The sequence below is a fragment of the Canis lupus genome, chromosome 3 (assembly GCF_048164855.1).
Source record: "Canis lupus baileyi chromosome 3, mCanLup2.hap1, whole genome shotgun sequence".
Taxonomy (NCBI): domain Eukaryota; kingdom Metazoa; phylum Chordata; class Mammalia; order Carnivora; family Canidae; genus Canis; species Canis lupus.
Genome location: NC_132840.1, coordinates 28,777,714 through 28,800,803, shown reverse-complemented (window position 1 = coordinate 28,800,803; position 23,090 = coordinate 28,777,714). Strand labels below are relative to the sequence as shown.

The following is a 23,090-nucleotide window of genomic DNA, read 5'->3' as shown; positions in this document are numbered from 1 at the left end:
TTTGTAATTAACGAATGTCTGGTGTGAAGAGGGTTTCCCGTGGTGACAGAACAACTTCCTGCGAGCCGGAGGGACACAGACATTCTTAATTAGGAAACCACGCACGCACCCTCTCCCGTCTTTGTAATGGGAGACAGGAGGGATCTTGGGACAATTGTGCAGGCAATTAGGATGTCTTCTGATGACTGGGGCCACTCAGCACAGGACGAACTTGGCATCCAGGACCCCTAGCCTAGCAAACAGTCCTGTCCCCAGAGCCCGCGGGGCTCCCCCCAAGGACACAACCTCAGCAGGCGGGTCCGGGCACCTGGGAAGCCACCCCTGAGGGCAGGCAGGTTACAGAGCTCTCACCACCTGGCCTGAGGCATCCACAGGGGGCTCATCGTGGCGGCCTCCACTGGCAGCTCTAACAGTGAGATGGCTGTAGAACCTTGAGCACTCTCATTGGGGCTCCTCACCCTGCTGCTAGGCTCAGCCTCCAGCATGTCTGCTCTGCTGTGCAGCCAAGGACTCCCCTAGGAGAGGCTGGCAGCATGGGGCCACGGGAAAGGCAGGGGAGGGGGGCAGTCTCCGGTAGAGAAGGTGAAGAGGACTCGGTCCTATTGGCCGGCTTCCCCCAGGTATTGTGGGGGGTGTCACAGCACTTGCTCCTCACACCTGGGCTGACACGGCTGTCCTCTCTGGACAGTGATAAAGACCGTAACTGCCATTTGCAGAGGCTGGGCCTGGCCTCACTTGAGTCCTTGGCCCCATGTGTGTGCATGTGCTGTGTGTTGAGTCTGTCTTTCCTGCCGTCTGTCTGAAGCCAGCACTGTGCCTGGGACACAGTGAGGGCCCAGGACACATCTGCTGAATGAGTGATGAGCAAACCAACCGAAGAGCAAAACAAAAGAGCCTTCATTCCAAATTGGTGTAGTCTTTTTGTTAAAGATCCAAAACCAGTGGTTTTGCTCATAGGACACACAGTTAAGCATCATCTGTCCCCACTCAAGTCTAGAGCTCAGCCCACTGACGGGCTCAAAGGAGCCTACATGGGTGACAAAGGCATGAGCAGGAGTGTACAGCGTGCCAAGGTGGGGATGAAGCCCCCAGAAGCAGGAGCTCCTCCCCAACTGGCAGTGCTGACATGCTTCACCCTGAGTGTGTGTGTGTGAGCACGCAGGGAGGCCCTTCTGCATCCTTCCTACCACCAAGGTGGGACAGAGAGAGGGGTCCAGGGCCTGTTTCTTACCTGTACCTCTGAGTATACTTTGAGTACTGTGTCCCTCGATTCACAGGGCCTTTGCCACGGGACTCCACCTTGCAGAGAAAGCATGGTGCCACCAGGCAGCAGGTTTTCATATAAGCTGGGGGTGGGTGGCACCATATTCCACCCTGGGGCACACCAGGCCTGCTCTGCTGCGCACCCCTCCGTGGGGGTCAGCAACCTTCATAGGTCTCTCCCCTCATTTACTGTCCAACGTGGCTGCAGCGGAACCTGGGGCTCCCTGACGTACTGGGATCCCCGCCTTTCCACTGTAGGTCTCCCCCACGGGCCTCCCCTCCTGCAGCTGCCTTCTGGCACCACACAGAATCAGGCCTAATGTTGCCCTCTGAGAGCTCGCCTCTGGGTTTCCAGCTCTAAGGAAATTAAAAAAGCAAGGGGTTCCCTGGACTTGAAAACAACGCCAACAAAGCAACAAGACTGGTATTTCATGAGTAGAAACCACCAGCATTTTAACATGAAAAGGTTTATCACTGGTGCCATGAGCCCTCCCATTTGGACAGCAGGCTGGTGAATATTAACTGAGTGGTCTCCAAAACACATGCCACTTGGGCAAAGGGGACGTTAGGGAGCAGCCAGGGACACAGTGGAGTTTCCGAGGGCATGGTCGGAGGAAAAGCCTGGGCTCAGCAGAGCATGTGAAGGCCGTGCAGGTGGGGCATCCACAGCTGAGATTCTCCTAGGCCACCGACATTCCCCAGCACTAAGCTTTTGGGTGACAGGAGCAGCTTCAGGACCCTGGCATTATCTCATCACAAGACAGACTCTCTGTGAAGCCTCCAGAACCAAGGGAGAGAACAGAACACTAGGCGGAGAAGCTTGGTGAGCAGTCCAGTCCCTGACGCACCCCTGTGCAAGGAAGCAGCGAGTACAGCTTCCCTTGGTACCGTGGCTGCTCATACCCTTCCAGGAACAGGGTTGAGCTGCTGCACTACAGTGCATCTGAATTTCTGAAGTCAGAGAGTAACTGGAAGTCATTCTAGTACAGTGAGCATCCAGGCTGCTGACATGTCTTCCCAGGCAGGAAGGGGCCAGTGGGGTGGGTGCCCTCCGAGCACGCGTTCTCACTGTACTCTGGGTAGAGCTCACCGGCTGGGGTAAGCCTTGCTCTAAAAGGACAGAGGGATGGCCACCCGATTTCCTCACCACCTCCCGTTTTAACCTAGAAAATACTTTCTTGTCATTCAGTGGCTGAGGCTGCTGGGTCTAGGCCCTGGTCCACTGTGCCTCAGCCTTTCCTGGTGATCCTCACGTTTCTGGAAACTAAAAAGGTCTGGAAAAAAATCACCCATAGGTGTTGGGACCAACTCGATGCCAGGTCCCCAAGTGGCTTCCTCCATCTCTCTGCACAGGCCCCTCTCCAGCCCCGCTCAGTGAAATCTGGGGCGTGTCCTCTACCCCCAAGGTCAGAGGTCATAGCCAGAGAGAGGCCTTCAGAGGGAGGCAGGGCAGCAAGGGGCCCTGGACTTGGTGTCCAGACCAGCAGCCTGGCTCCATGCTCTGCATTTGCCTCTTTAATGATTAGCCTGGGAAGTGCCGGCAGCTGCTGGACTCGGTGCAGCCTCCCTAACATAAAATATTCATCAAGAAAAACCCCAAACAGCAACGCTGTCTTCCGTGTCAGCTGGGCCCTGGGGATGGAAGCTAAAAATAGACGGGAGGTAGAAGAATTGCTGACAGCAGGGGGTGGGGGTGGCGAGGAGGGGAGGAGGGCTGAGTGCCCCCCATGGGCACACACATTGGCTGTGGGGAGCACATGGGCTTTGGGAGACAGACGCTGCTCAGATGGTGGTCCTCGAGTGCCAGGGACAGGCTGGAGCTGAAAACCCCTCTTGGGGTGTCACCAGCCCTCCCTGCCAGAGGCTGGGCCCCAGGACACCTTCGTGAAGAATCAAAGACCATCTTTAATTAGCAAGCAGTAACATCCAGGATCAGCATGAGGACATCGCTAACCCCTGGCCCCTTAAACCCAGGGATTTGGTCACTGTCCCCGTCATTCAAGCAGTTGTCTTTTCCTACCATCCTTCTGCAGCCCTGCTAGGCACCAGTACCTCTTTCTCTGGGCTGGCCCTCACCTAGGACTGACATCCCCCTGTCCAATGTCATGGGTCTCTAGAAAGGGCACAGACAGCTTGCTGGATCTATAGACTGGCCCAGACCCAGGACTGCTTCCTGTGTCTGTGAAGGTCATAGTACCCCCACAAAGGGCTCCCTGACCGCAGGTACTCTCCACAGGAGACTGGACCCCTCTCAGCCACAGCACTGGTCTACCCAGTGGGCTGAGTTCTGGGGTGCATGTAAGGTGGGGGCTGCAGAGGCAGCCATGGCCCCTTCAAACAAGCCCACAGCAGCTGCTGAGCTCTTGGGGGTGAGCCTTACAAGTCAGTAATGGTTAGCACTTTGGACCTTGCCAGAAAACCCTGTCAATTCATGTTTACTCAGAATGGGCCTCTGCAAAATGAAGATGGTTTGACTCCTTGACTGTTCTTATTCATACCCATTTGGGGAGCCCTGTAGGCTTCTGTACCCACTCAGCTGACAGGAGAGGAAAGAGCCCAAGTGGTCAGAAGGCTGGGTCCCGGGGCTGGGCCTAGCAAGGATCAGCTGGGTGGCCTCAGGTGTCTTCCTGTCCCCTTCCCCCTCCTATGAGTGGCCACCTCTGGCCCCCAGGGCTCAAGTCCCTGGTTCCTTTTACCTGGATAGCCTCTGGGAAACAGCTCCCCTGCCCCAGCACCAGGCCCTGCTGCAATGCAGCCCTGTCCACAAGGCCCTCCTTGGAAGGGACCTACTCAGGTAGCGACAACTGTCTCAGGGGATGCCGATCCCCAACCTCCTGCTTCTTCCCTTGTGACCCTCAGGAGCATCTAACGCAGCAGTCCAGTGTCCCTACCTGCTCCCCCCAGGAGGGCAGCAGTTCCAGCAGAGCATAATGAACAGCAGCAGACAAGTGTGAAGCTCCCAGAATCCTCCTCCATCCTTTGTGGTGCGCACTAGGGCTGTCCCCCCAGTACAGATGCAGAAACAGGTGCACCAAATACGAGCCAGGGACCACACCATTAGAACTCCTGGGGCCCTGACCAGAAGCAGGTGGCAGGATACCCACACTCACGTGTGTGCCTGACAGTATGGGCGTGCCTGCAACAGTGAGGGGAGGGAGGCCCTGGGGTGTTTAGGGACCTGCAGCTGCCAACTGTCCAGCAGGGCACTGAGCAGTGGGGTGGAGAAAGATGGCTGGAGAGGTGAGCAAGCCCATGAGGCCCCCACAGGCATTTTCCTGAGCCCCACTGTTGTGGGCATCTTGGAGTCACATACCAGGCCAGGGCTGGATCCAAAACAAATGCATATGCACCAGAGGGTTTGAGATGGTGCTGGGTGCCCAGAGATGGTATGGGGATAGGAGAGAGTCACCAGGCAGTGGTGGGGTCAGGCTTTATCTTGAGTGTGCAGGGAAGACCATCTAAGGACAAACTCTCTGAAAAACAGTGGAAAGAGCTGACTCCATGATGGTCTGAGGGAAGGTGTCCAGGCAGAGAACAGCATGTGCAAAGTCCCTGAGGCAGGAATGAGTCTGGAGGCCGAGGCCAGAAAAGCCAACTTTGCTGTGCTGTACTGTGTTGATGTCACAGAGGCTGCTGAGCAGATCAGGCAGGAGAGGGAGAAAATCTGATTTTAACAAACTCCCTTGGCTCCAGTGTAGGGTCGGAGCAAGGGCAGCAGGAATGGAGGAGGCAGGACAACTCAGGGCTGAGCAGGGATCCAGCCATGGATGCAGCCTAGAGACAGTGGGTATGGTGGGGTAAGCAAGAGAGAGGACAGAGGAACCAGGCACATTCTCAGACTCACTGAGAGAGGAAACCCGTGAGGACCAGTGGGGTTTTTTGGGGGAAAGATAACGAGTTCAGTTCAGGATAAATCATGTTTGAGGTGCATGTGGAGACTCTATGGGAGAGAGGCAGAGCTGGCAAAGGGCAGGTGGAGACAGGCTGCAGGGGAGGCCCCACAGCCACACCACGGGTCTCACTACCATGGTGGCCTGTGTGCTAACACCCCCTACACACAAACAGGGTCTCGGGGGGCCTCAGGCAGGCCACCAGCCACAGGGTTGTCCTCAGCATGTGGAGAAAGCAGAATGGGAGAGCCTTGTTCCCAGCTGGCGTGAGAAATGAGGTCTTAGTTACAGTGTGTCTGTTACAAAGGTTTTCATTGGCTGGGGCCACAAAAGTGCCAGGTGCTCAAGAGAACCCACCCTGCCCAGGCCACTCTGCCCCCTCACCCTCACCCCACAGAGGCAGGAAGCTCCGACCATGGCCCCAGAGGAGTGGCCTCTAGCAACAGATGTGCAGTGTGGCTCAAGGAGAAATAAGGGGCAGCCCAAGCAGCGCAGTTGTGCGCTGGACCCACACTCAGGACTGGATGGAGGACCCTCCACAAGTGCCTGAGTCTTGCTGGTCTGAGAGGTCCTTGCAGGCTGACAGCGAAGCCAGCAGCAGGGCCCCACTCCCCAGGGCTGGGGCGGTGTTGGCTTTGAGGAGTGGGCAGCGGGTTCGGTGCCCCACTCCCCAGGGCTGGGGCGGTGCTGGCTTTGAGGAGTGGGCAGCAGGTTCGTTGGCAGGTGCTCCAGGTGGGACCCCTACTGTGACCGCGCTGGTAAATGATGTGTGAGGCTTATGGTAAAACCATCATTGGCCTTGAGAGATCGGGAAGCACGTGCATGCATTTGTCCATTCATTCCCTCAATACACAGTTCCCGAGCACCTCCCAGCCGAGCATCCTCACCACCCACCCACCACCTTCCCCATTCCCCACCTTGAACCTCGGCTCCCTGACTCTCAAGTGCCCCATGGCCAGCACTTGTCAATTTGTTGGGATTCCAGCTGCAAGACCCTTCAGGATTGCAGTGGCAGCAGCCCACATGGGGGGCTGTGTGGACAGACACCTGCCACCTCTCTCTGCAGGCCCAGGTCAGAGCCTGGGCAGGTGGCCGGGGCAGGGAAGGGCCATGAGACTCCCAGGTCCAGCCCTGTGATGTAGGGGTCTGGCCTGGTCCCCATCAAGCAGGACACTCAGGCCAAGACTCCTTGAGAAACTGTCTCTTGGGAAAGTCCTTAGCCCCTTTCTTTCTTTTTCTTTTTTTTTTTTTTTAATATTTTATTTATTTATTCATAGAGACACAGCTAGAGAGAGAGAGGCAGAGACACAGGCAGAGGGAGAAGCAGGCACCATGCAGGGAGCCCAATGTGGGACTCGATCCCGGGTCCCCAGGATCACACCCTGGGCTGCAGGCGGCGCTAAACCACTGCGCCACCGGGGCTGCCCATTAGCCCCTTTCATACATAGTATTGGGAACCCCTGGGCTCTGTACTAACTCTCCAGAGGGAACCCCCAGAGCAAGGAGCTGGTGAAGAGGTTTCTTGTCCTGTCTGCCTGGTCTGACCTGACAGTCTACAGGGGCCGTGCAGCCAAGGTCACTGGGCCAGGGAGCCACCAGGCCAGGGCCCTCCTCCCCAGAATGTGCTCATAGGACTCAGTCTTCCCTGGAAGCACTATGCGTGCTGACTGGGCACCCCCAGCAGGGCAGGTGGTCACTCACCACGAGTTGGGGCACAGGCAGTGACTTGCCCTCCTGGCTCAGGGACACATAGGTGAAGAAAGCACTGGCAGCCCGGTAGCGCTTCTGTGAGTTGTCCACCACGGGGTCGGCATCCACCAAGACCTCGATCTCCATGGATTTATTGCTTGTGAAAGTCATGCGCCCAGAGATGGTAATGACACAGCCTGCAGAGCACACACAGGGGGTTAGCCGAGGGCGCAGATGGAGGAGCCGGGGGCAGGGGAGGGCACGGATGGCAGGGTCACTGAGGGCGTTAGAGGACACCTGGTTAGGCAGCGTCTACAACTACAAGGACATCAAAACGATGAGCTCTCACAGTGCCTCGTTAGTAGCCCTTGAATGTTTACCTTCCTTGGGAGCAGGCGTTTACTCTCAACATTTCTGTGAACATTCAGAGTGGTGGCCGTCACCTGGCAACCTGGCCTCCAACCTACTTTTGGGTGACTGCAGGGTGAGCTGGTTCTGTTCCTCAAAAGTAACGCTGAGGCCAAGCCAACCCACACTGTCCACACCATGGCCTTACTTGTGCCACACAGCTGCCCCATGTTTGTCTAAGCGCCACTCAAGAACCTCCTTCTATCTTCCTAGTACCTTCCCAGCATCCAGGCTACTGTTCCTGATGCCAGTGTGATGGCAGCCTTGGGTGCCTGGGAAGGCCAGCCCTCACCTGACATCCCCCATGAGCCGCTGTGTGCACTTCAGCCTACATCCTCCTACACTTATGTCTAGGCTCTCCTCTCATCAGGCTGGCTCATGGGACAGAGCTCTCCTTGGAGCCACGGACACTACCTTCCCACAACATACCCACGGCCCTGTCGTAGGTTAGGGTCCCCAGGTGCTCACCTCCCGCCTGGACCAATGTGGTTTCCTTTGTTGATTATGATGAAGTCCAAAGTCCTACGTTCCTGTAACACCATTCCAGGCGACCCGCTCCCTCTCAACCTCAACCCCAACCTCCCTGTATCCCCAGTGCCCTCTGGGCCATGACTATCCACCCTGGCAGCTACTTCCCAACCTAGTGTGGCTCCTCTGCCCCCACCCTCCTGTACGTGGGCTCTTGCCTACCATCCAGCCTTGCTCCCTTCACCTCACGGAGCCCTGTTTTTCCCTATAAACAGACATGCCTTGCCTCACAGGCTAACTACAAGGAAGACACGAGATGAATGAGGTGCTAACCTTGTGCCCCAAGGCAGAAGGCACTCAGCGCAATCATTATCATCACCAATGGTATGGTTCTGGACCACAGGGCAGCACTGATCCTCAGGGATTTATAGAGGAAGGGCTGATATCTGGTTGCACCCCTAGCAAGGTGTTAGGAGAACAGCTCACCCAGCCTCCACTCCCTGGAACCACTGCTGGCTGTGGGGACCTTTCAACAACCCTGGGAACCCCGAGGTCCTAGCTCCAAGGAGTCAAGTGCTACAAGACACATTTAAAGACCCGGGAAGACGGACAAGTCAAGACAGTTTGGTGAGTTAGGGGTGAGTGTGTGGGCAGGCTAGAAGCAGTTATTTCAGGTTATCAAGTACCAGAATGTTCCATGCCACATCCAGTGTCATACTTACAGGGAGTGCTTCATGTCCTGAACAGCCATTTCCGGGAGGGAAGGAAGGAAGGTCAGTGACAAGTGCCATTATGTGAGCTATAAGGGTAGGGTCATGAACAAAGCACTCAGCACACACCTGGTGCTCGGCTCAAGGGTCAAGGGTCAGTGGGCAAGTCCTGCCACTCTTCTGGAGGGAGCTGCCTCCATGACCAACAGGGACACACCACTCATAAGCTTACTAGGCCCTGCCCAAATCATAGAAGGGTCAGCAGCCAGGATGCAGTGGCTCCTTGTACCCAGAACAGAATGGGAAAGGTACAAATGCATCTCTCCGTTTTTTCTTTTCTTTTTTCTTTTCTTTTCTTTCTTTTCTTTTCTTTCTTTCTTTCTTAAGATTTTATTTATTTATTCAGGAGAGACACAAAGGGAGAGAGGCAGAGACACAGGCAGAGGGAGAAGCAGGCTCCATGCAGGGAGCCCGACGTGGGACTTGATCCCGGGGCTCCAGGATCACACCCTGGGCTGAAGGCGGCGCTAAACCACTGAGCCATCCGAGCTGCCCTCCTTACGTTCTTTCAATAATTGAGTCCCCTCTACCCTCTGAGAACCTGTGATTGCCATGGGTACTCTGCTGAGAGAAATGTAACAGATCAATTCTGTGTATGGTTTCGGGGGGTTAGGACATCCCTGAAGTGCTCCGTGTCCCCAAGTTGAAGGCTATGTTTTGAATGACCCCTTAGGTGCACTCATTTGGAAGCATGGTCACAGCCTGTGTCTGAGTGAACCTGGCATGAATGAGGCACCACAGACATGTCCGTGGACCAGCCTAGAGTACAACCGACCATATTCAGCCAGGGTCTACATGCCTTTTAAAAGAACACACAGCATCCAGGCTCAACCTGCTCACCTCCAGTGACTGCCACTCCTATCTCACAAGGCCACAGGTCAGTGGGGGCAGGTGCTCACAGCCTGGAAGGTGGTGAGGACAGAGGCCATCATGTGCAGGGTACTGGTGGACAGAACCTGCTCTGAAGCTCAGTCTGGGCTGGCTTCTCTTCCTGCCCTTCCTCGAGGCTCCTGCAGTGATTTCTCACTGGATCAGAGCTTGAACCAGGTGCTTGCAGGCCCCTTTACCATACAGGCTGGGTGATGCTGAAGAGCCACCATGTCACCGTGGTTCACTGGGGAACATAGGGCTTGGACACAAAGCCAGAATCAGGATGCTCAGAGATCTCATGGAGATCTTTCCCATGAGTTCTGGCTCATTCCATCCCAGGTACAGGAGCAGGACCACAGGATCACAGAAAGGGTTGCCAGGCCAACTCCGAACCCAGCCTGAAATGCTGGGAGACCACCTGACACACGGAAGGATGCCAATCAGTGGCCGGCTTGTGTTCTTGTTCACTTCTGTTTGCCCAAGGAGCTGCAGACGGGGGATCAGGACACGCTGGGCACAGTAGCCACGTGCTTCAAGGCTCTCTGTGGGGGACAGTGTTGGCTGAGCGGTCACTGAAACACTGCCTGGGGACATTTCCACTAGGTTACATGTCCAAATCCACCCAAAGAATGGCTTGTTTAAAAGACCGGGTGTGATCAGCTAAAGGGGGAAAACAGTTGCTATCATTGGTGCTTGGAGCCATGAGCCCACCCAGGATAGGCTCACAGTGTTAGGCCACCTCCCAGCCCTGGGGAAGGGAGGCCAGGAGAGGGCACCCAGTTCTCTGAGCTGCCGAAGTGGGAACAGCCAGCCATTCCCTACTGAGCATCTCCGTGAAAGAAAGGTAGGCTCTCTGAGGCCTGGAGCAGCCCTGAGATGGCCCTGGGGAGGACCCTGGAATCCAGGCTCTGGGGTACACCAGGCAGGTGGCCAGCCGGGAACTACACAGTCAGTGCCTTGGCTTCCTCATCTGCAAACAGACACAGGGGCAGCTGTCTCTCAGGGAGATTGTGAGGAACCGCTGAGCCTGCCAACGTGGTCAGCTGGAGGTCACTTGCCCACATTAATTATGTCACGTGGATGTAAGCCCAGGATAGAAATTTCTGGTAGGGTCTGGGTACTCTTCTGCTTAACAGCCCTCCAGGAAATGCCACCTTAAGTCCAAGGGCAGAGTGTGCCCACTTAATACTCTGAGTCTTTGGGTGGAGAAATCGCACTGGTACGGAATAAGAAGCAACGTCTAAAACAAATCACATTTTTCTTCTGGAGGGGGCATGTATACACAGGCCAAGAAGCTGCTTCTAAGACTATCTATATGACTAAAACAGGCTACTGCATTAGCAAGGGAGATTTTCTGTTTTCAGCTTGTGAAGAACACAGGGTAGTGAAGCATTAAAAAAACCTGCCATTTAAGGGGAGGCCTGGGTGGCTCAGTGGTTGGGCATCTGCCTTGGCTCAGGTTGTGATCCTGAGGTCCTAGGATCAAGTCCTGCATCAGCCTCCCCCAGGGAGTCTGCTTCTCCCTCTTTCTCTGTGTCTCTCATGAATACATAAAATCTTAAAAAAAAAAACCCTGCCCTTGCTCTCTGGGTCCCAGGAGATCAGCAACTTGCCAGCTCTGACGCTGAGATGTGACCACAGCAGTCACGGTCCCTGCATGGGAAGGGGACTGAGAGCATGTTCTGAGAGGCCGAGACTCAGGACCCCAGCGCCAGCTCTCTGTAAGAGGCCAAGAGCTGCCAGGAAGCTCACCACCTCTGCTGCCTCTCTGACAGCTCCCAAGCCTCGGACATGCCAGGTATCTACAGCTGAGGGCCTGGGACAGACTGAGGGGCACTTCCTCTCACGCTGCTCTGAAACCCCCCAGGGAGGGGTTCTTGCCCTCCTGTGCTCTCTGCCACAGGCCTGTCTACAGAGCTTATTGGATAAGACACGGGGCGGGGGAAAGGCAGAGCTTAGAAATGGTCTGGAACCTTACCTGCCTCTGTGTCACGTGGCATTAATGGACTATGATGGCAGGGGGACCAAGAGCCCCCAAAGATGTCCACGTCCTGATCCCTCAAACCTGTGAATTATGTGACCTTTTTAAATGTGCTTCGGTGGAGGACTGTGAGGTGGGGCGACCAGCCTGGATTATCCAGGTGAGCCCAATGTCATCACAAGAATCCTCCCAAGTGGATGAGGAGGCCAGAGCAGAGGCTCAGGTAGACATGACAACAGAAGCAGGGTCAGGGAGATGCTATCCTGCAGACTTTGGAGATGGAGGAGGGGCCACAAACCAAGGAAGGCAGGGGGCCTCTAGAAGGTGGAACAAGCAACAAGTGGATTCTCTCCTAGAGTGTCCAGAAGGAACAGCACCCTGACTTTAGCCAGTGAGACCCGGGTCAGACTTCTGACCTCCAGAACTGGGGAGACAGCAGATCTGTGTTGTTTCTGCCATTGTTTTTGGTAAACTGTTACAGCTACCATAGAAAATAATTTCAACTACCTAGATAGATGCGACTCTGGCTGATTTTAATGTGGTCCAGGTTTTCGGGGATGCTACTGACTCTAAATCACTAGTAACTACACAATCGGGAGCTCGATACTTTATAAAGCTTTATAAAGAGAATATTACTTTTAAATGGTTTTATTGTACATTTCTACCACTTAATGTGACATTTCCATGTTTCAAGCAGAGATTCTATGACAATACAAAGAATCTAGAAATCTAATGAAGCTCCAAATAAAAATGAACGGATCCCAAAGGAAACTGAGCCAGGGTCCTGGCAGCCACATGGTCGCAGACCTGGTGGGTTTCTGGGGGGTAAAGGTGGTGGATGGCAGCAAGTGGAAATCCATTCCATCAATGGCCCAGAAAGTCAATACTTGCAGTTATTTTGCCACAAAGTATCCAACAAAAATGAAGGGACACAACTTTTTAATGTTTTTAAGTTCAGTCTCTTCTCAAGTGGTTCCAACCATCAATATATATAACCGAATTTGAGAGTTGGAGCTGGTATCAAATTCCTCTTGTGAATTCCAGAAAAAAAGCCCCTGAATACCACCAAGAAGCTGAGAAGCTGGCCCTATCTAGTGAACCTCAACTGGGCCCCCTGAGGTCTGAGCGGGGTACCCCTGTGGATGGCATGCTGGTGGTACCCTGGGAGCACAGGCTGCCTCGCAGGGAAAGTTCCGCACCCCACTCTGTGGAAACCTGGGTGGCAGTGGGACCCTGCTGAGGGGGGTGCTGAGGCACCATGCTTTGTGCTGAGCATCCATGTGACATCTAGGGGTCTACAGAAATCCCTGCTAAAGCATCAGACACTGGGGATGGAGTCCAGACAGCCCAGAGATTAGGGCTGTCCAACAGACTTCAGTGATAGTGAAAATGCCCTCTCTGGGCCATCTTATACAGCAGCTACCAGCCACACGTGGCTCCTGAGCACCTGAAATGTGGTGAGTGGCATGGAGGAGCAGTAGTTTCCATTTTGCTTACCTTTAATTATGATGCAAATAGCCATGGGTGGCCAGCAACTGTTGTGGGGGACGGCACAGGTGGGTCCCCACCCCTGGGAAATCTGATGGGACTGAGGGTGCAGCTGGAGGTGGGGCGGGGGGCAAGTTGCCTGCCTCGGACTCTGGCAAAAGGGCCTTTGGGCCAAGGCTGATGACAGAGACACCAAAAGAGCAGCGCCTTCCTTGGGGCTGGACTCCCCTAGCAAGAACCCATAGCGATGTTTTCAAGAGGCTTGAGAAAGCCAGGAGAGTTCTATACACAGCTGTGTGGGCCAGCTACCACTGCAACAGCTGCGTTAAGTGTCAAAGGTGAATGGCGCTGCACTTGATTGGCAAGGGTACAAGCTTATCCCCGCCAAGGTGATGCCTGTGCCCCAGTGGTGGATGTCCGTGTTGTTCAAGCCTGGTAGTGAGCAGGCGCCAGAGCGAGGGGCTCAGAGCTCTGGCCCTGGACCCAATTGTCCACTTGCCCTCTAGCTCCACCATGGAGTAACCCCGTGGCACGGGTGCATTCCAGATTTGGAAACGGGATGAGTTCCTGTGGCACCAGAAAAGGTAACGTGTATGCCCCTCCAAGTGAGGCATGAAGCACACTCAAGAACCACAGCTCCTCTCTGTTTCTGAATCCCTGTTGAGCTGCCTGGAGGGGTCCAGCCCAGGAGGGCCAGCAGGTGCCTCACCAGACCCCCCAGCAGCAAGAAGTCTCTCCCAGGGCAGACCGCACAGCTTGCAGGGATTTAGAAAACAGAATAATAAAAAATTGCTCTTATCACAGCTGAGGGGTTGCCAAGCATTTCAAATGTTAAGAACGGCTCAGTGTTTAAGTTCCAAAAAGAGCAGCGAGCTTTCTTCAGCAAAGCATGGAGGTAGTGAAATAACTTTGGTGTTTCTTACATAACACAGCCCAAAGCATTTTCTAGAAGATTCCTCACTTCCCACCCAAATAGTCTGGGAAGATGGCTCTTTTACAAACAACTCCAGCGTTAGGTTTTCCTGCCAGGGCTTCCCAAACCATGATATCCACAGAAAGTATGTTCCACTTTTACTTTCATTAACAGCTGCCTTGGCATTTTAACATCTCATCTTAAAAAGAAAAAACTGGCAATAGAGCAAGCGACGTACAAAAGTTAGTTCAGGTCTTTAAGCTTCACCAGCTGGCCCTGAGAAGTGCCAGCAGTGATTGCCCACCCCACCCCACAATGTCAGCCACCCTGCTGTGCTGCTGTACCATCCAGTCGGCCCTTGTCAGGATGAGGGTCCTCGTAAGAGGTAGGGAGCAGGTCACGTAAGAGGAAGAGGCAGCAACAGGAGCAGAGGCTGCGGAGGAACATGGGGCAGCTGAGAAGCTAGAAGAATCAAGGCAACAGATCCCTAACCCCCTGCCCCGGAGCTTCTGGACACCACACAGCCCCGTGGACCTCTTTTAGATGCCTGACCTCCAGAACCACAAGAGAGGGAATCTGTGACCTCTTAAGTCACTAGCTTTGCAGTTAACTCATTAGAGCAGCCACAGCAAGCTCACATATAGGTGGCATGTCTGGCTGTCTATGCTTCTGGGCTTTGGCCCCCTGCATCGGATTAGCCTTCAGAGGGCAGGGGGCACCCCTCCCAGGAGGAGCAGGGGCCTCTTAGGGTTGCATCTCCAGAGTGGTGCATCTGAGGAGGCCAGACACTGGCCATGAACAGCTGCTACCCTGTGACCACAGCCCCAGGGTGCCCACTGGCTCAGCCACCTGCGTGTGCCTTTTCTTTGAAAATATTATTTAAAAACAGTCCTTGTGCTGATCACATTTTGCACTCAACTTAGGAATGAGTTAGTTCTATGCCCAACAAAAAAGAGGGCAGCTCCACACTCTGTGCTACTGTGTGTTGTCATTTTGTCCTTTCTACTCATCTGTGTCCTGGGGCCGACCCTGTCTCCTGCCACGTAGAGGAAAGTCACTGGTCCTTCATTGGTGCCCCCTACACCAGAGAAGCATGGGGCCTGTTAACTCTGTTCTTGTGGGGCTGCTCTCAGGAGTCAGGTCCTGGGGTTCTTCCCCAACCCAACAGGGGGCCCTCCCTTCTGCGCCCCTCAGGGTCACTCCTCCTCTGGGCTGGGTGCTGGCTTTACCACTGGCCCTCACAAGGGAAGGACTCACCCCTGTGTGGGGAATGGGGCAACTCTAGGCACAGAAGAGATTTTCTCCATCTCATAATCTTGCAAATGAGGAAGTGATCTAGTGTCTACAAGATTCAAGCTGTAAGGAGAGAAAGCCTGTGCAGTGGGCTGAACAGTGGCCCCTGCCAAGGTTAAGTCCATTCAGAAGCTCCGACTCTGACCTTACTGGGAACAAGAGCCTTTGCAAATGCCACTGATTTAAGGACCTCAGGATGAACACCTCCTGGATTATCTGGGTGGGCCCTAAATCCTGTGGCAAGTGTCCTTATAAGAGGCAGAAGAAAAGAGAGATGGGAGCGGGAAGGTGGAGGGAAACTGGAGTGATGTGGCCCCGAACCAGGAAATGCCATGAGAGGCAGGAAGAGGCAGGATGGGCTCTCCCCTAGTGCCTTTGGAGAGGCCCTACCCACACCTGGATTTGGGACTTGGGGCCTCAGACCAAGGGAGCAAAGGTCTGCTGTGTGGAGTCCCCAGTGCATGGTCCCTTATATCACCAGGGACACACACCACAGTGTGCTGAGGGCCCACCAGCCAGTAGGCCTGGCAGGGTGGCAGCATCTGACTCTCCTGGCTCCTTTCCCTTGGAGCGGAGGAGACACTGACTCAGGGACAGCAGGAGCTTGGAGGCCACAGTTAGCTCCCCAGGCTTGGGCATAACAGGACTTCAGGGGGTTTGCATCAGACAATCAAAGCAGGACAGTCAGGAATGTCCATCTCCATCCCCTGGCACGCATGGGTGGCCCACTGTCAAGGATCTGCTGCAGGCAGGGTCACCCCTGCTTCACACTGCCTGCCCAAACCTCTACCCCATGGAACTGAAGACAAGACGTGCCCACTCTGTTTCTTTTTTTTTTTTTTAATTTTTTTTCAATTTTTATTTATTTATGATAGTCACAGAGAGAGAGAGAGAGAGGGAGAGACATAGGCCGAGGGAGAAGCAGGCTCCATGCACCAGGAGCCCGATGTGGGATTCGATCCCGGGTCTCCAGGATCGCCCCTGGGCCAAAGGCAGGCACCAAACCGCTGCGCCACCCAGGGATCCCACCCACTCTGTTTCTGAAGCAGATGTGGTCCGTGCGCTGCCAGACCTGAGACCCCGCCCAGGGACACTGGTGTGGGCTCTCCAGCAGAGTGACAGCATGGAGGACAGAGGAGCCCACAGCTTCACACAGGGACACTCCTCCAGAAAACAACAAATAAGGTGTGACAGTGTCTAACAGCCCCTGGAGGACACTGGCATAGAAATAGGCCAGACTCCAGAGCTGCTAGTTTGGTCCACATTCCTTTATGCACAAAACAAGAAGTGATCTGAGAAGGCAGAAATGATGTCTCTGCTCGCCAGGGGTTGCTAGCACAGGGGCCCTGTGTGGCACGGGCTCCAGGCTGGGGCTGGGCCACTGGCGAGGGCAGGGGCTGTGTAGGCTCAGCATCCAAGGGTGCAGCCAGGCAGGCCTCTGCAGCCTACCCTCCCTTTGCCTGCTAGAGCAATCCAGAGGGGAATGTCCCACCAGAACTATGGCTTCTGAAAATGAATATTCCCTTCTCTGTGCTTTGGAATAAGGGTTAACATTTTAGAAACTGAAAGTGTATGTCAAGGGCAGTTCCATACACAGGTCACCACAATGGCTTCCATGCTATTTAACGAGTCCTAAAGGGCATTGTCCTCCAAGTGGAGTTCATGGTCTCACCTGCAAATTAGTAATTCCTACGAACTAGGAACCGACCACACTACCTCCTCAACTGCCCCTTAGAAGTTAATTCTGGCCACATAAGGGGCTGGGGGTAAAGACTGGGGTCATTCTCAGGGAGTGTCCCATCTGCTGAGCAGGCTGACATTGAGCAAATCGGCTGGCTCTCCAGGAAAGTCTGTTTTTCTAGCTGGCAGCTCTCAAAGGGCCCCTGGGAGACACTCAACAGAGCAAGGGCATGGAATGCAAATGCGTTTTCCGCTGTGGATTTTGAAGCTGTATTTAACAATGAAGTTCTGATCGCAGGGACTTATCCAGGGAGTAGTTCTAGAAAAAGAGAAGTAGGGAATCGCAGCATGGCATTCTATCTTTCTCAAACATTCATGCCACCGCTGTACACAACACCCAAGCCTCAAAGAGGACCAGCTAAGATGACAAAACCTACTTGTTTTGGACAAATTTTAAAATGACCCTGAGGTCTGCATCTGTGGCAAACACCTGCAGCTTATGAAGGGAGTTTGCAAAGTCGAGAACGCAGTGCACAGACCTCTTCTTTATCCTAAGAGCACCCAGATCCTACTAGGGTATGCTTCAGCTGCTCTTGATTACCCAGGGTGGGCAGGTGAGCCCTTCCAATTCCAGGGCCCTTCTGGCCCAGCACTTGGGCACGCACTGCCAGTGTGTTCCACAGGAGACAGCATGGTGGCGGCAGCGGCCCTGGGGCCTTCAGGGGTCGGGAAGGCCTTGGGGGGGCTCAAGACATAGCACTGCTCTGCTCACAGAGGTGGTTGAAGGCTTCTAGTGACAGCTTTTCCAGCGAGGCTGCTTTCACAACGAAGCTGCTTTCGAATTTGCTTTCAAATCAATACCAGGCTTTCACAACCCTGACATCACCCGACCTCGCAGTGAAATGCTACCTTTCTAGGGCACAGAGCCTCACTGCAGAAGATACAACACACACAGAAATCACCATGTGTCGGGAGGGGACGGTCACCTCACACCTTCGGCAGTAATGTGGGATGAGTGTGATAAGCTGGCCCAGTCTCCTGTGGTGGTGACTGAATCCCTGGGATTGGGAGAAAGACCAAACCCCAGCACTGCTCCAGATGGTGCAGGTGGGCTGGCTGAGAACTGTGGTCCACAGGCTTCTCTGCACAGACCCTGCCACTACTTATATCCTGGATAATCTATTCTTTCCCCAGAGGAAATGTGCATGGTGGCATAAAATCTGATGGAGCAGGCATTGCAACTGTGCACGTAAGGTCCTCAGAGGGCTCTGTTTGTGGAGCATTTTAAGAGGATGAGTTTATGGCACTCTTCAGTAGCCTAAAGGCCCCAAACACATCTGAATTACTAGATTGAAAAATCAAACCAACAAATCCTAGTCTCACAGATGGATCAGCAAGAACAAGGCACAAGATTCTGGATTCCTGTTTCTCATGGCAGATGGGCAGACACTAGGGTGCTGGCAACACTCGGTGCAAGACGAAAGGAAAGTGGCAAAGGAGTCAGAGAGCCAAAGGCCATCCACTTTCCTTTTGTCAGCAGAGGCTCCTTACCTTTTCTGATCTTGTCGTGAAAGTTAATGGCATCCACAGAAGCAGTGACAATGTTGGTCTTGCAATGACGTGCAGCCACAATCCCAGCTACCTCATCCATGAGCTTCATGGTGACACCTGCACAGAGAAAAGGCACATGGCAGATCAGACAAGGGGGGCAGCTATTTTTCCACCCTGGAAACCAGTCATAAGATAGTCCTCCCACTACCCCCCAGTGGGGGGCTGCCGCCAGAGGTGGCTACGGGGGTGCATGATCAGGGCACTGCTGAAGCTCATGCTGTAAACCTAGCTTCCTCAGGAGCTTCTGAAAACTACCACAGCTGATGGTCTAGGCTGCTAATAGAGTGACAATCCTTTTCCTATCCTTTACAGATACCTTATTCCCCCAGGAAGGTTTTGTTACAAAATCCACCGGGATGGCTGGATCCAAAGTCAGAGAGCAAGTGTCAGTGAGAATGTGGAGATATCAGAGCTCTCACGCATCTCTGGTGGAGATGGAAATGGTGCAGCCGCTTTGCAAACGTCAGGAATTTCTCAAAAGGCTAAACAGAGTTACCATATGACCTGGCAAATCCTCTCCTAGGTACGTACCCATGGCAACTAGAAATTCATGTTCACACAAAAACTTGTACACGGATTTCATGACAGCATTATTCACAACAGCCAAAAAGCAGACACAACTCACATGTGCGTCAACTGATGAATGGACAAAGAAAATGTGGCCCATCCACATGGGGGAGTATTATCTAGCCATGAAAATGAAAAAAGCACTGACACAGGCTACAACACAGCGGAGCCCAGAAACACAATGCTCAGTGGAAGAAGCCAGGTCCAAAACCAGAAACTGTAGGATCTTCCTTATAAGAAAGGTCCAGAACAGGTACATACATCTAAAGAGGTAGAAAGCAGATTAATGGTTGCCAGGGCTAGGGGTCAGGGAGAAATGGAGAATGAGTGCTAATGGGTATGGAGCTTCTCTTTGGGAGATGAAAATGTTGTAACATTGATTGTGGTGATGGTTGCATAACTGGGAATACACTAAAAATCAATGACTTGTAATGGATGAGTTGTATGGCATGTGAATCATCACAATAATAAAGGCGTTATATAAAACAAACAAGAAAAGCAGGCTCACAGCAGGCCAAGGTTTTTTTAAAACCTGAGGCTGCAGACGCTGGCTTTTGCTCACTGCCCCCCTTATTTTTTTTTTTTTTTAAAACATTTTTTATTTTATTTTTTTTTTAATTTTTATTTATTTATGATAGTCCCAGAGAGAGAGAGAGAGAGGCAGAGACATAGGCAGAGGGAGAAGCAGGCTCCATGCACCGGGAGCCCGATGTGGGATTCGATCCCGGGTCTCCAGGATCGCGCCCTGGGCCAAAGGCAGGCGCCAAACCGCTGCGCCACCCAGGGATCCCTCACTGCCCCCCTTAATTTGACGAAATCACAACTGCACACCTGCTAGTTTCCCCACCCCCAACTCTTGCCCCCCAGGACAGCACATAATACTTATTTCATATTTAAACATTTAAGCCAGGGATCCCTGGGTGGCTCAGCGGTTTGGTGCCTGCCTTTGGCCCAGGGCGCGATCCTGGAGTCCCAGGATCAAGTCTCGCATCGGGCTCCCTGCATGGGACCTGCTTCTCCCCCCTGCCTGTGTCTCTGCCTCTCTCTCTCTCTCTCTCTCTATCATGAATAAATAAATAAAATCTTAAAAAAAAAAAACATTTAAGCCATGTCTTTTATTAGGCCAAACTATGTGAGATTACCAATATTCAGCCATTTTTAATCTATAAAAGCATCAGAGTGATATCAATCAACCTAATAGCTATAGAAAGAAGTCTTAAAGGGTGCCTAGGGGGCTCAGTTGGTTAAGCATCTGACTCTTGATCTCAGGGTCATGAGATAGAGCCTCCCATCTGGCTCTGTGCTTAGTGGGGAGTCTGCTAGAGTTTCTCTCCTTCTTACTCTGCCCCCCACCCAGTGCTCTTCTCACTCTTGATAGATGATAGATGATAGATAGATAAATAGATAGATAGATAGATAGATAGATAGATAGATAGATAGATAAATATTAGAAACTCATGTACATTCACCCAGGATACAGAATGCTTTCTAAAAATCCAGAGAGAGGCAGAAAAGCAGATGTCACCCCACTCATGAAAGCCAGGCTCATGGGAAGCATGTTTGGGGTAAGGTTTGCAGAACTAAATGCCTGTAGGATCAGGCAGGTGCTGTAGGGTAGTGAGCAGGGCCACTGCCTGGCCCTGCCTACTGCCTCCCATCCCCAGGAATGAGGGCCCCATGTCGCCAGCCTTCTGATGTTTCCAGACAAGACCAGAACCTATACATTTATGAGGAATCTGCCAATTTTTAAACATTGGTGACTAATTAAAACTCTCTTTACTGTGTGGGGAAAACAAAATACAACAGAACTAAAAAGAACAAAGGTCCCTTCCATACTGGACCAGAGGCCCTGTGCAAATATAGAAGATGCTACTTACAAGGAACTTGGGAGACAGAGGGTGGAGCCCTCTAGGAGAGGGACACCTAGGGTCCAGTAGACTCTTATCCTACTTTTGCACATATCTGAGCATTTCCAGAATAGAAATATTTTTTAAAAAAACACGTTCCTGTTTGTGATTAAAAAATGATGCTTTTATTACCGTGAGTTTTTCAACGAAAGATGATGCTATATTACGGTAGTGATAAATGATCAGCTGGGATGCTGCTTGCCGTTTTATTTTTTTATTTTTAAAGATTTTATTATTTGTTCATGGGAGACACAGAGAGAGTGAGAGAGAGAGGCAGAGACACAGGCAGAGGAGCCCCATGTGGGACTCGATCCCAGGACTCCAGGATTACACACTGAGCCGAGGGCAGAAGCTTAACCGCTGAGCCACCTTGGCATCCTGCTGCTTGCCGTTTTAAAGGCGCTTTCACACTGGTGCATTGATGCTTGATCCGAGAAAGAATGGATTGGTAACCTCAGTTTTCAAATTAATAACACAGGCTCAAACACACACACCAACCCAATTCTAAAGACTGTGTAGAAGAAATCCTCAGCCAGTAGCTCTTTTGAGAGGAAAGAATTACAGGTGCCAGGTTTTCTCTCCAGGTGACCAAAAGCCAGGGGCTCCTGCAAGGGCAGGGAGCCTCTAGCCTTCAAGTTGCTTGGCTCAGAGGTCTGAGACAAAGGGTTGCACTTTGCAAGGAGTCTCTGCTGGGTGAAGTTGTTACTAGAAATGGACACAGGCAGCCTTCCTGAAGCCCCCCATGAGACCTTCTGGACCTTTCTACTCACAGCAGGGGGTGTTAGTGAAGGTGGGGCAAGCACAGGCTGGCAAGGCAGAGGACCTTCAGCTATGTCCCCAGCCCAGCACTCTGATCAGGGAAAACACAGAACAGTGCCCAGGTGAGTCATCCTGATTATCAGTATGGACTGCCTCCCTAGAGGACCATCTCAGCCTCTGGATGAACCCCACTGTGGTGTGAGCACAGCCTCACCACTGCAGTGGTTCAGGCTTGGACTCTGGGGTCAGATGGCCTGGGTATGACTGCTCCATCACCCCCACCACCGCCTGGCAGGGGACCCTGGGCAGGCAGATGGCCCTCGGAGCTCTGGATTCTGGAAGTGCAGGTACAAGAGGTGACAGCACCTTCATGCCAGGCGAGCCCAGCAATGGCAGCTTCCACGACAGCATGCAGGGCTAGTGGAGGTCTGTAAAACCCCACACCAATTTAACTGGAGACTTTGTAAGAGATCAGATGCTTGGAAGATAAAGAGAAGTGAAATGTCTCAGAATGCCAGGAAAACACTCTGAATGAGAATCATACACTCAGCTCAGGAGACAAGGATGAGGTCCAAGTGATAGCCTCCCCTTACCACATGCAAGCCAGAGGGCATAGAAGCAGGTCTGAGAGCCACAGACCACCTCCTCATGCAGTGCAGCTTCAGGGTGCACATGCAGGTATGGGGGGGTGTGCATGCGTGTACCTGCAGGTGTGGGGGTGTGCATGCAGGCATGGGGTATGTGCATGCAAGTGTAGGGTGTGTGTTTGCATATGTGTGCATGTAGGTGTGGGGATGTGTGCATGCATGTACCTGCAGGTGTGCATGTGTGTACATGTAGGTATAGGGCCTGTACATGTGTGTGCATGCAGGTGTGGGGGTGGAGTGCACGCAGGTGTGTGTGTGCATGCAGGTGTGGGGTGTACGCATGCAGGTGTGGGGTGTGTGCATGTGCGTTCAGTTTTGCAGAGGGACTGAGAGCCCACAGACAGAGTTCTCCTCGGTCGATTTGCCTCATAAAGAATTGAGTTGTCCCAATAGCTGGATAAGTGGTCCCTACTTGCTTGTTTTTGAATTCAGAAGGCATTTTCCCATAGGCTTACTCTAAGCACAATACATAAACTTCCTCGGCAGCCAACAAAAGCTCATTCAGTCTGAAGTAGTGTCAAGAGAGGCTACATTTGCCATGAAACACTACAGCACTGGCAATGATTTACATTAAGGAAATGCCATTCCAGAATCTAGGAATAGCTGAACACAAGAATGATGAAGAGACAGGATTCTGGTAGAAATTGTAGAAAACTCAGTTAAAATCCCTTTTTTTAGTGTTCGGGGAGAGTTTGGTGCATTTTAACTAGAAAATTTTATTTTATTTTATTTTTTTTAAATTTTTATTTATTTATGATAGTCACAGAGAGAGAGAGAGAGAGAGAGAGGCAGAGACATAGGCAGAGGGAGAAGCAGGCTCCATGCACCGGGAGCCCGATGTGGGATTCGATCCCGGGTCTCCAGGATCGCGCCCTGGGCCAAAGGC

The 23,090-nt window shown here is 52.8% G+C and overlaps 1 protein-coding gene across 2 annotated transcripts in view; it reads right to left on the bottom strand.

Annotated features, from left to right (window-relative positions):
- The window catches only part of ACOT7 (acyl-CoA thioesterase 7), a 102,395-nt gene that overhangs the window by 6,706 nt on the left and 72,599 nt on the right, over window positions 1–23,090 (bottom strand). For both annotated transcript variants that reach the window (XM_072819889.1, XM_072819890.1), the window contains exons 7-8: window positions 18,265–18,381; window positions 6,855–7,039 (exon numbers count right to left, since the gene is read on the bottom strand). In XM_072819889.1, coding sequence (XP_072675990.1) covers window positions 6,855–7,039; window positions 18,265–18,381 — 302 coding nt within the window. The remainder of the gene's footprint in view (window positions 1–6,854; window positions 7,040–18,264; window positions 18,382–23,090) is intronic.